We start from the raw sequence: 12,214 nt of genomic DNA on the forward strand, positions 1-12,214 counted from the left end.
ATATGAAAAGATTGACCAAGTCAAAATACGCTACTTTCATAATTCCTACGTTGGAATGCAAGAACAATGCTCGTCAGGTTCTGAGCCATATATTTTAGTACTTTATTATAAAATATAAAGGTGTTTGGACGAGTGTTAGAAAGATTAATTTTAGTTAAAATTAATTTTGGGGTGAGATTATTTATATTTGAATGTTTTATTATAAACTTATATTAGAAGTAAAATTTGATAAAAAAAATTGAGTTTAACATACAAAATTTTTCAAAATTATTTTAACTCATAATCAATTTTAAATTATTCTTTAGTGTGAAATTAAACATGTAAAGATGTATCTAAAATTAAAAAAATTTAGATACTAAATCAATCCTTTAAAGTGAAATCAAACACATTTTAAACAGAAGAGTAGATTAATAAAAGTTTTAATAGGCATCAATCTCCCAAAAGGATTGGTTCAAAAAGAAAAATAATAGAAAATAATTAAAAGAGAAAATATGACTAGAGACATAATTGTTTTTTTTAATAACAACTCTAAAGATTTGAATTTGAGATTTCTAACTAAATTAAATAATCTCATGTAATTGTTTTTGTTGTATAATAATTCTAAAGATTTGAATTTGAGATTCCTAATTAAATTAGATAATCTCATGTCAATTAATGAATGCGTTCAGTAATAAATAAATTAAATTTATTATAAGGTGAATCAATTAAATTAAAAAAAATGTAATAGCATAATAACTTAAATATGTTTTAATTCTAATAAAATGAATAATATGTTTTGATTTTGTTCTATATGAAAAAATTACTTTATTTTTCATATCTGAAATTATTATTTTTAGTTCATATAAAATAAACGAATTTTATTTTTATTCTGGTAATATATATATATATATATATATATATTAAATTCATTAATTATTATATATAGGAAGTGAAAATACGTTTAAAGTAATTAAACATAAGTTCAGTTTTGTCATATTATTCAGTATAATCGTACAGTACAGAAAGAAACGGCCATAAAAGAAGTAAGAACAGATCGCAACACACAAAGTTGTAATTTCCAAATTCCAAATTCCAAATGTGGTCGCTTGCAGTTACTCTCTAGTTATAGCTTCCCTTCCAAATTCCATTTGATTCCGTCGGAGAGCTTGCGATGGACGCTTCTTCCTTCAAGGTACTATTACTGTTAGTTAGGGTTTCTCCACATTTCATTACTCACTCCTTCTCGTTATTAACTCAGATTATATTGGGCTCATCCTCCGTCGCGCGCCGCAAGATATTATCCGAAATGGGATACCTATTCACGATAATGGTTGCTCCATATCCTCTATGTTTCATCGTACCTTTAGGTTTAGCTTAGTTTTAATTTTCAGTGACTGTCTCATATAGACTGCAGATATTGATGAAAAGAGCATCCGAAAGGAAACTCCAGAAGACTTAGTTATGGCTCTCGCCGAAGCCAAGGTTTGTTTGTTTGTTTTAATCATGTGAATGAGGTGTGAGATTATTTTTTATTAGTAATTTTTTTACAAGACCTTTTATAAATAAATGAGTAATTATTTCTTTAAAGCCAACCGGAGTAATCCACCGTTTTAGTTCTCAAAGTGTATAACTCATTAACACTGTTACATTAGTTTCTGAAACTAAGAAAGTTCCAAATAAGAAAGTGCAATTCGTCAAACACGTTAATTTAAAATTTTTAAAAAAATGTGTGACTTAAGTGATGATGTTAATATATGTTTATGGACCAAAATGATAGTGTGTGATTGAGCTTAGGGACCTAAATGAAACAATTGAAAATTTCAGGGACTTATTTGGGGTTTCTCTACTTTTAAATTTGACAGCATTATATACTTTCAGGGACCATAATAGTGGTTTACTCAAAATAATTGATTCTGAACATGTACTAATTCTGCTAGAGTAGAGAAACCTTAGAAAGATATGCTATAACTGCTTTCTGATGTCAACTGTTTTGGTGCCGTTTCTGTCTTTTAACGGAAGGGTGTGCTTTAAGATCAATTGTTCTCTGATTATGAATGTGAATTGCATGTGTCAGGCCAATGCCATTATATCTAAACTTCAGACCACCACTAATCAACAGAGGGTTGATGAACCCACTATTTTAATTGCAGCTGACACAGTATGTTGCATTTCCCCTGGTTAAGTTTTGGTGGTTGTTAGGGTCTTTGTCACCTGGGCCATTTATTAATTGAGGACGTACAGTTTGTAGAGGATGTAGTGTGTACTTCAGTTTGTACATTACAGATCCAGGTTCTTTGGCCATTCTTAGGAAGAAATTAAGAAATATGAACCTTTCCATAAGTACAGACCAAATGCTGTCTGGTGAAATTACCATAAAACATTTCAGTTTTTATCTTTTCATTTCTCATCCGTATATCCGAGGGAACTATCAAAATTCATGATAGTATCCTTAAGCTACTTTTCTTCTAACATTTTGAATGAATATTGCAATGGTGTTCTTTGAAATTTTATACAAAAGTGGAGGTTTTATGCTCTTTACTTGTTGATATTGGGGTTCTGATTCTGTGTGCTTCTGTTTGGTTCAAGACATGTTTGCATTATTGACTACTCTGCTCCTTATAAAATAAGTTAAGAGCAATACCTAATAGCAGTAAGTTCTTGGGTATCATGTTGCTTGTAGTTTTTGACTGTCACGTCTGTGGTTTCTATTTTTTCTAAAAAAAATAAATCCATGGATTCAGTTTGTTTCATTCTCTGTTTGAAGTTGTCACCTGGTGAGGTCATGTAATTGTTACACATTTATAAAATGCTTCTGTTCTCTCATAGTTGTGCAGTTGATACTCTGGGACTTATTTTAGACACTCACAATTTTTTCCTTAGGCAGAAGCCATCTTACAAAGGCTCCCTGTTGATGACTACTTAAAGGAAGCTGAGCCAACATTATTAATTACCTCTGACCAAGTATACATCATATTCCTCTTATTACTCCTTTTCTAGTTTGCCGTTGTATGTCTTCAAAACATCACTATGCATAAGCAACATCTTAAAGAAATTTTTTTTGAAGGTAAAGTCAGTAAGAGTTCAATAATACTATCGTTGCTTCCTCCCTAACAATCTCCCTCCTTTCCCATGCTTCTGGTGGATGCTAATAAATAAGTTTTTTTTTTGTTCATGGGCTATTGACTAGTGTTTATTAATAATCCAAAATATGTCCAGTGTCTAAACGAATTGATTCCTTGTATTAAGAAATTCTAAATGACTTCCATTCTCTGTAATGCCCAAAATTGCAAGTTTGTGCTTGCTACCTCATTAATAAATGGCCTATGGTGACAAGACTAGTTTGTAGCAGAAATTGTCAAGTTTCTTTTTTTCCAAGTCAAAGTTTGCTTATGGCTTACATTCATTTTCAAATGTGATTTGGAGGTGGTGGTGTACGAAGGTGTGATTAGGGAAAAACCAACAAGCAAAGAAGAAGCTCGACAATTCTTGAAAGGTCTGCTTAATGTTACATTCCTATCATTTATCAACTAATAACTTGTTTCCTTTCTCTCTCTCTCTCTTTCTCTCACCTCTCCAGTGATTATGAACTTCTAATCACCTTCTATATTCATATTTAATGGATCTGTATACAATTTCAGATTATTCTGGAAGGCATGCTGCAACTGTGGGATCTGTACTAGTTACTAACCTCAAAACAGGATTGAGAAAAGGAGATTCGGATCGTGTGGAGGTGCTTTTCTCTCCTATCTTTGCTATCCTGGGTGGTTATTATTTAGTCTGTCTCCTGTTTTGTCCAACCAAAATTCCAAAATTGATCCTGTATCCAATGTGATACCAATACTTGTCTAATAAACAACCAGGAACGCTTACTCCGTGTCCTTTAATTTCAACTATGCTAATAATTAGGCACAAAGTTTCACTACTTTTCTGATAAAATGGTGACATCAAAACTCAAAAAGTGGTTCTAAGTTATAACCTTGGCTATTTCAATGTAAAATATCCATTTCCAAATAGCCAGCTGTGAATGATCCTATGTTGGGATAGCAGCTGGCTTGCATTACCTACATGACCTTAAATGAATCTAATATGAGCTTTGCCCTCCACCTTAAAAGGGATAAAATTTTCAACGTATTGGCTACAGTGAAAAGTCATTAGTAGTGATTAGTAAAGCAAGAAAAGATGGCATTAGGCGTGCTAGTTTGGAGCTATGAGCCATCAGTTTTTTAATTGGTGCAAAAAATTGACTGGTTCACTCATGAAGCCTGAGCGGCAAAAGTACAATATCAATTATCTACATTTTTCAAGTACTGCATGCTAAATGACAATCCCATCAATATCATTAATACCCTATGTGAGATTTTGTTTTCCCAGCTCCCACTATTCTGTTTCCATTATAGTTGTACAACTTGCGCTGCTTCATTTTCCCACTTTCCTGCTGATTTCTGTTTCCATAACAATTTCAAAGCCTCTATTATAATAACTCTTGATTATTCTGACCTTTTCTCACAATACTAATGAGAGAAACCTGTTTATTTCAAAGTTGGACCTGTGCACCTTCAGTTTTATGTTTCTTGGCACAGTAATATTCATGGTCACATATGAGTGTGCACTCTCTCTCGTCCAGTGCGTAAATTGATTTTTTCTTATGATGTTTTACAGATATATTTCAATGAAATACCCGATGAAATCATTGAGAAACTGGTATGTATTGTTTATTGTAATTGGTTGTTTTGTGGATGTTTCTTATACAGGCAGTGCTTCTGGTGGGAACTATCTTTTGTTGCTTAGTTGAGTAACTAACATAATATGCTTTTAATCCTTTTTTTCTTTTTTAGGTTGATGAGGGAATTACTCTCAATGTTGCTGGGGGGCTGATAATAGAACATCCTTTAGTATTGCCATTTGTCAAAGAAGTGGTTGGTTGACTCCTCCTCTTTCATACTTTGGAATGTCAGTGTATCTTAGTAGTAGTCATAGGGGGACATGCTGCATTGATCCTGGGGGACAAGGACAAATCAAACTCATGGCCCTGTCTGCACACTAATAGTTTAGTTTATTCCAAGCAATTAACTGTTCATTAGTATGAAGTAACAGTATTCCATTATTCAGTTTTCACCATTTAGAACTATTTTTTTGTTGCTTTTAAAAAGGAATATCAAATTTGCTTAAGTTTTGCTGGTTAGAGATTTGTGTTTGGAGCATATCTAATTTAGCTATCAATTTCTTCAACCCTCAAACTGAAGCAAACTACGACAATGACAACCAAGCCTTTTCCCACTAGTTGTGATTGACTACATGGATGAATTTGCATGTTGATTATCCTGAAATCTTGGTGAAACTTCCATGTTTGCCTAAATTAATGTAGTTTAATAAATTAATTGGTATAAATGTGCTGATGGCCTGCCCAAGTCTAATGCAGGTGATGTGGCTAGCTGGTCTCCTACTGAGACAAGATTGCTGGCATTTTACTTTCTGGTTCCTATCAATAGTAAATGAATTCTAAATGAATTTGTATTTGCATTTTGCAGGTAGGGACAACCGACAGTGTGATGGGACTCCCCAAAGCTCTGACTGAAAAACTGTTGAAGGAGGCCCTGTAGCTTGAGCTACCGTTCCACCTTGTAGGACTGCTAAGTGTTAAGTATTGGCTTAATCTGTGAATCAGAATCTTAACCTTTGCTCCCAACATTTTTCGAAACTCATTGCTGTCTTTTCTGGTCATAGTTATGTGTAGGCTGGCATGTACCGTGTGGCAGTTACACCTGAACTATTATTGGGTATTCTGATCCTAGTTAATCAATTGGGCCATATTTTATTAGTAACATAAGACTGTATTGCGACTATTAATCGGTCTATTAGAATAAGAATTGCATGTTGACATCTCCAGTCATGGGAAATGAATTTATTCAGATTCAGATACATATTGAAAAATGGAGGCTGGGTGGTTTGAAATGCTTTCATACTGTAATTACGGATGTCATCGAAGATATTGTTGTAATTTTTTCTTCTTGGACACTTTTGGCCGCGGAGGAGTTAGTCAGATATGTCATCGACTGTGAAAAGGCAAAGCATGATTGAATTATAGAAAATCAAAGAATAAATTATGTATTAAAAAAATCCTCTTACGGCATATGATGGGTAACCCAAATCTTTGATTTTGGGTTCTTCTACATATTAATCATGCTCCCTTTTGAATTACTTAAAATAATTTTATGCATTTAAATTATGAAGGTAATTTGCCAATATTGACGCCGGTTGTTGGTATTTCCCTGGATTGACTTGTAAAGCATGGCGGCTTTTTTGTTGTCAAGAATCCCCCATAATTTAATGAGGTGACCTGTATTCCATTTTCTCTACTTCTAGTTCTAGATACCTCCTGGCATTTACTCTATCACATTTATTTCCAGTCTCTATCAAATTCAAAGTGCGATCAAGTAATAAGAATTACGTTATTGTTATTCTTTATCTTATATAAGAGTATTGATAGTTACGTTTACTTTATTTTTATTATCAAATTAAATTTCAGTAGATACATGTTTCTGATAAGTCTAGTCTATTGAAGAGTTTATGAAGGTAAACGTGTCATTTTTTTTTTAAAATAAAAAAAACCTCCCCCAAAAAAGTGTGGTTTATATATTATTAATTTGATAACACATTGAAAATGACATGAATGACGTAACGTTGCTGAACTTGTCTTCCCATAGATTTGAAAAAATCGTTTTGTCCTTTGAATCAACAATTTTCTAGTTTGGCAATTTAATTGAAATCAACGATTTCTGCTGGCCACAGTTTACTAACATCATCCCTTCCAAGGCTTTCAAAGTCCGGATTTTGAATTATATGGGTAACTTGTTTTCTTTCCTATATTTTTTCCCCCACTTGTGTATTAGTAGTAAAATATATATCTGGGCTCAGTTGAGTTCCTTGTCTCTGACTCGGTCATCAATTACCATACATTTATTAACCGTGATAGTTTTAATTTCAAAAATAAAATAATAATAAGAAAAACGTTACGGAAACAGAAGCATTTTATTAAGCAAGGGTCATTTCTGTAGAATAAAAAAAAAAGAAAAAGTGAACTAGATGAAAATTTGGAACTGACACAAAATGCAACAACCTTAATCACCTAATAGTCTAAATTTGAATCTTGGTTAATTCTCAAATATGAAACAAGTATCGTTAAAATAAAAATATTTTATTTATTTTATACAAATAATATATTAAAAGAAAAAAGAAATCTTGAATTAAAAAAAAATATTTAATTTTAGTGTTGATTTAAACGGACGGATCCCTAAATCCGAAAAAAGAAAAAGAGTGATTAGTTGCGTGAGGGTCACAGAGGAGCACATTGGTTTGGTTGGTCTCCTTTCAGTACCAATACCAAGCAAGCTTAGTGAAGAATGATGATTACTAGATTTGAGTCTCATCTCAGGTGCCACTCAGTGTACGGAACAGTGTCATAACCGTTTTCGCAACAGTCCAATCTCTGAACCTTGGTATTTCGGCAACGCTTAACATAACTTGTTTTTCTCTTTCTCTTTCTCAACCAATTTGTACTCGTCATTATTATTATTATAAATCAATAGAAAGACAGGAACCAAAACTAATTAAAAACCACATTCACATTATTCCTCCGAAGATGACAGTGACGAGTGGAGAAGAAGAAGGCGCCGTTGGAGGAGTTCAGATCCAACACAGGAGCAGAATGGTGCTCCCAGATTTTCTCCAGAGCGTGAATCTCAAGTACGTGAAATTAGGTTACCACTACTTGATCTCCAACCTCGTAACCTTATTCCTTGTCCCTCTTATCCTCGTCACGCTCATTCAGGTTTTTCAGACCACCGACATCGACCACCTCCGCCACCTCTGGCTCCACCTCCAGTACAACCTCCTCACCATCCTCACCTGCTCCGCCGTCCTCGTCTTCGGCCTCACTCTCTACGCCGTCACGCGCCCCCGCGCCGTCTACCTCCTCGACTCCGCCTGCTTCCGCCCCGCCGACCACCTCAAGGCCCCCTTCCGTAGCTTCATGGATCACTCCCGCCTCACGGGAGACTTCGAGGACTCCTCGCTGGAATTCCAGCGAAAGATCCTCGAACGCTCTGGCCTCGGGGAGGAAACCTACGTCCCCGAGGCCATGCACTCTATTCCGCCCCAGCCCTCCATGGCCGCGGCCAGGGCCGAGGCGGAACAGGTCATGTTCGGTGCCTTGGATAAACTTTTCCAAGGCACCAACATAAAACCAAAGGATATTGGTATTCTTATTGTGAATTGTAGCTTGTTTAACCCTACTCCCTCACTGTCTGCCATGATTGTTAATAAGTACAAATTGAGGGGTAACATTAGGAGCTTTAATTTGGGAGGGATGGGGTGCAGTGCTGGAGTCATTGCTGTTGATCTTGCTAAGGACCTCTTGCAGGTTCATAGGAACACTTATGCTGTGGTTGTTAGCACTGAGAACATTACTCAGAATTGGTACTTTGGGAACAAGAAATCCATGCTCATTCCCAATTGCCTATTTCGTGTGGGCTGCTCTGCGCTGCTTCTCTCTAACAAGCCGGCAGATCGAAGGAGGGCCAAGTACCGGCTTGTCCACGTCGTGAGGACTCATCGCGGGGCCGACGACAAGGCGTTCCGGTGTGTTTACCAGGAGCAGGATGATGCTGGGAAAACTGGTGTTTCCTTGTCTAAGGATTTGATGGCAATTGCTGGTGGAGCATTGAAGACTAACATCACCACACTTGGTCCTCTGGTGCTGCCAATTAGTGAGCAGCTTCTGTTTTTCGTGACTCTGCTGATGAACAAGTTATTTAAGGCTGGTGTGAAGCCTTACATACCGGATTTCAAGCTTGCATTTGATCATTTTTGTATCCATGCTGGTGGCAGGGCTGTGATTGATGAGTTGGAGAAGAACCTGCAGCTGCTTCCTGAGCATGTGGAGGCTTCTAGGATGACCCTTCATAGATTTGGGAACACTTCCTCAAGCTCCATTTGGTATGAGTTGGCTTACATTGAAGCCAAAGGGAGGATCAAGAAGGGTAACAGGATTTGGCAAATTGCGTTTGGAAGTGGTTTCAAGTGTAACAGTGCGGTTTGGCAGGCTCTGAGGAATGTGAGGCCTTCTCCTAATGGACCATGGGAAGATTGCATTCATAAGTATCCTGTGGAAATAGTCACATAGTGATCATAGTTCAGTTCAGTTCTCAGTCACATACTCTGGCTGCTACAACTTAATTCAGGGTACCCTTCATTAGTTTCCAGATCCATTGTCTCTCTCTCTGTTGTAGATTTCATTGTGTAATTCACTGCCTCTTTTGTGTTTGATGATTGTGGATTTTCATTGGGTTAAATTCATGTATCTGGAGTAATATGATATGGGGAATTCCTGAATTTTTTTTCTTCCTGCTGATGCACTTATGAATTTTTATTTTTTTAGTCATAAAGTTGTGCCTTGGTAAGGAGTTGATTATGGGTTCGAATTCGAAAATACTCCTTTTACATATGTAAGGGTAAGACTGTACAATAATTCTCTCCCATATTTTTACACAACGAGGAACCTTTGAGCATCGGGATACATTAGTTTTGTTTTAGCCAAAAACATTGTGTTTGTCTCTCACTCTGTATCAAGTGCATTATAATATGAATATTTCCTGTCGAACTCCCTTTGGAAGTCTCATGCCGAAGGTTTTTTCCATCTTAAAATTGTGCAGCAATGCCTGTAATTACTTTTCATTTCTTTAGAATTTTCTTGCCTTGGTTGATGTTGCAATTTCCACCACAAATTTGCTGGAACATTTTGACCAAATCTTATTTAAATCAAAGTAGCGGTATAGTTTTCTATTACACGAGTCTCTGTAATCATACCACCAACTCATTTTTTTTTTCCTACTAAACTGAACCATGTGTATGATCAATTTGTTTGATGAAGTTTACATTTTGTCCCTTGAATTTTAAAATATAAAACACAGCTGTCACTACCTGTCTATCTAATAATTTCTTCAAACTTTTAATCATTTTTTATGATTTTGCTAATAAATGTCCTTAAAATATTGATTGTGATTGGGGCATTGATTAAAAATTAAAAGAAAAAAATATTGATTGTTAAAATTATAAGATAACATTAAAAAAATATGGACGATATAATTTTATGTATTTTTGTAAAAATATTTTTTAAGAAAATTTATATAGGTTAAAATTTGCCTAATTTTTAACACCCAAATTAAGCATGCACTGGCCCCGAACTATAGAAATGTGTTCCGTGACCTGCCTGTATTTACGCATACCAATGGAATATTGTGTGAAAACGAGAAGGATCATTGGAAATGTGGATCACATTAACGTGACAAAGAGTGCTCATTCTCGTTTTAGGGTAAGTTGCAGACACCTTCATGCATGTTCTTTAAAAGTAGTAGTTACAACTCACATTTCCACTTCTAGTACTCGTTTGATGACGCGTTAAGCTACTGTGACGTACATTTCACGTGAATTCTGTAGTTGGAAGTAATGCAAACACACATCCCAATCCCATTTAACAAATATGTAACGTTTTCTTTCTTTTTCGGTTGTGTTGAAACAATTGTAAACCAAACCCATGCTTAAAGCCCGTTTGTTACAAATTTTACTTGCTGCAACCATAAAAGAAGTAAAAAAAAGAGAGGGGAAAGAAACTACATTTCATGAACAAAATAGAAATACTGCTATGATAAATAAGAAAAATATTTCTTCAACAACCCTTGAGTTATATACAACTTGAGAGAGAAAGAAAGAGATTAGAGATAAATGATTGATTTGATTGATAATATAGTATGAAAAGAAAACAGAGAAAAAAAAAGAATTGTTAATTAAGTGTTTAAAACTTTTGGTTGTCAAAATATAAGCACTCAATAAATAAATGAGAAATAAGATAAATGGAAATAGACAAATAAAAATAAGTGAAAATATAGTGAATTTAGAGGTGTTTGATACAAATAGGAAAGAAATACAAATGAAACAGTTTTGAATAGCCAGATAATTAATGAGGTTGGTGGGTGGGGGTATGTTTCAAGGGAACGTTGGAGATTGGGATGAAACAAAAGAAGCACATAGATTGTATTCATCCATTTGTATGGAATGCATATGAGTGTCAATTGATAACACGATGTGCAAAATTGATTATATCATCATGCAAAATGGATTATAGATAGAACCTTTGTGCATTTCATCATTTCTTTCCATTTTAGCGTGAAAATAAAAATAAATTTGAGTGAGATTCATCCCTTTTTTTTTTCTTTCTCTTCATCCTGTTTTTATACAGCAAACATGTTCACTTTTATGGCTCCCTTCTATTTCCATACCTCTCCCTCCATTTCTTTGGCATATTTTTGCCACCAAACACTGAAAAATATACTCTTTTAGACACATTTTTTTTATTATTGCTTGATATTTATTAGAAATACAATATTTGATGACTCTACTTTTTTAATAAATTCCACTCCTAATTTTATAATTTTCAATAAGTTTTTCCCAAAAGAATAGGAAGTACTATGTTAAAAAGAGTGTTGTCCGAGAATTTATTGGTAATACTCCAAACAAAAGGCATGACTTGGAACACATTTCCCTTGAAAGAGATTGCTTACCTAGGTAGTAGTACGACTCCTATTTAATTGCCTCAAACCACAAAAAGAAAGCATAGCCTAAGACATTTTTCACTTGAATGATGATATATGGACACCATTATTTTACAAACACTTCGCTAATATTTATTATTATTATTATTATCTCTCTTTTCTAATACATCCATATCATATCTACAATTCTTTCTCTTTCTCTCCTTATGTGTATAGAATAGCATGGAGTGGTCCGTGCAACATTTTCCTTTTCACTTTGTTACAACTTTCACTTGCCGCAACCACCCAAAAAACGCAACCGGAAACACGTTTCCCTGAAGGATTTTTTTCCCCCCTTTAGAAGGCTGTTTAATTGCTTCCTACTGCTAAAATATACGAAGCCTTAGGGGACCTTCCTTATCAACCACGAGAGAGAAGTAACCGGTGGCATACTAGTAATGACAAAATTAATTGAATGTTCTTTTTTGCTTTTATAAATATAATGCATGAAAATCTAAATAAATACTACAATCTACAGTTTTTCTGCTTATATCCTGACAGGTTTTGAGCTTCACTAGAACGGTAGCCACACTAAAATCTGCACCTCCATTTTTAAATGCAACAATAAATTCCTTTAGCAATATATGGTC

At 34.8% G+C, this 12,214-nt stretch overlaps 2 protein-coding genes across 5 annotated transcripts; both read left to right on the top strand.

Annotated features, from left to right (window-relative positions):
• The first annotated feature begins 985 nt into the window (after positions 1 to 985).
• On the top strand, positions 986 to 5,992 carry LOC114393218 (7-methyl-GTP pyrophosphatase). 4 transcript variants are annotated; one of them, XM_028354483.1, is made up of 10 exons: positions 986 to 1,171; positions 1,238 to 1,309; positions 1,387 to 1,461; positions 2,054 to 2,137; positions 2,860 to 2,940; positions 3,403 to 3,472; positions 3,618 to 3,709; positions 4,639 to 4,680; positions 4,815 to 4,895; positions 5,508 to 5,992. In XM_028354483.1, the coding sequence occupies exons 1-10, from the start codon at positions 1,151 to 1,153 to the stop codon at positions 5,577 to 5,579; spliced, it is 690 nt and encodes a 229-aa protein (XP_028210284.1). In that variant the 5' UTR covers positions 986 to 1,150; the 3' UTR covers positions 5,580 to 5,992. The 4 variants fall into 4 exon arrangements, with proteins under 4 accessions (XP_028210284.1, XP_028210280.1, XP_028210283.1 ...); XM_028354479.1 differs by lacking the exon at positions 2,860 to 2,940 and having other exon boundaries at positions 987 to 1,171; XM_028354480.1 differs by lacking the exon at positions 2,054 to 2,137 and having other exon boundaries at positions 989 to 1,171.
• Positions 5,993 to 7,274: 1,282 nt separating this feature from the next.
• LOC114393216 (3-ketoacyl-CoA synthase 4-like) lies at positions 7,275 to 9,577 on the top strand. The gene is made up of 2 exons (XM_028354477.1): positions 7,275 to 7,475; positions 7,619 to 9,577. The coding sequence occupies exon 2, from the start codon at positions 7,619 to 7,621 to the stop codon at positions 9,158 to 9,160; it is 1,542 nt and encodes a 513-aa protein (XP_028210278.1). The 5' UTR covers positions 7,275 to 7,475; the 3' UTR covers positions 9,161 to 9,577.
• The last annotated feature ends 2,637 nt before the right edge of the window (positions 9,578 to 12,214 follow it).

Source organism: Glycine soja, chromosome 17, assembly GCF_004193775.1.
Source record: "Glycine soja cultivar W05 chromosome 17, ASM419377v2, whole genome shotgun sequence".
In the NCBI taxonomy this organism is placed as follows: domain Eukaryota; kingdom Viridiplantae; phylum Streptophyta; class Magnoliopsida; order Fabales; family Fabaceae; genus Glycine; species Glycine soja.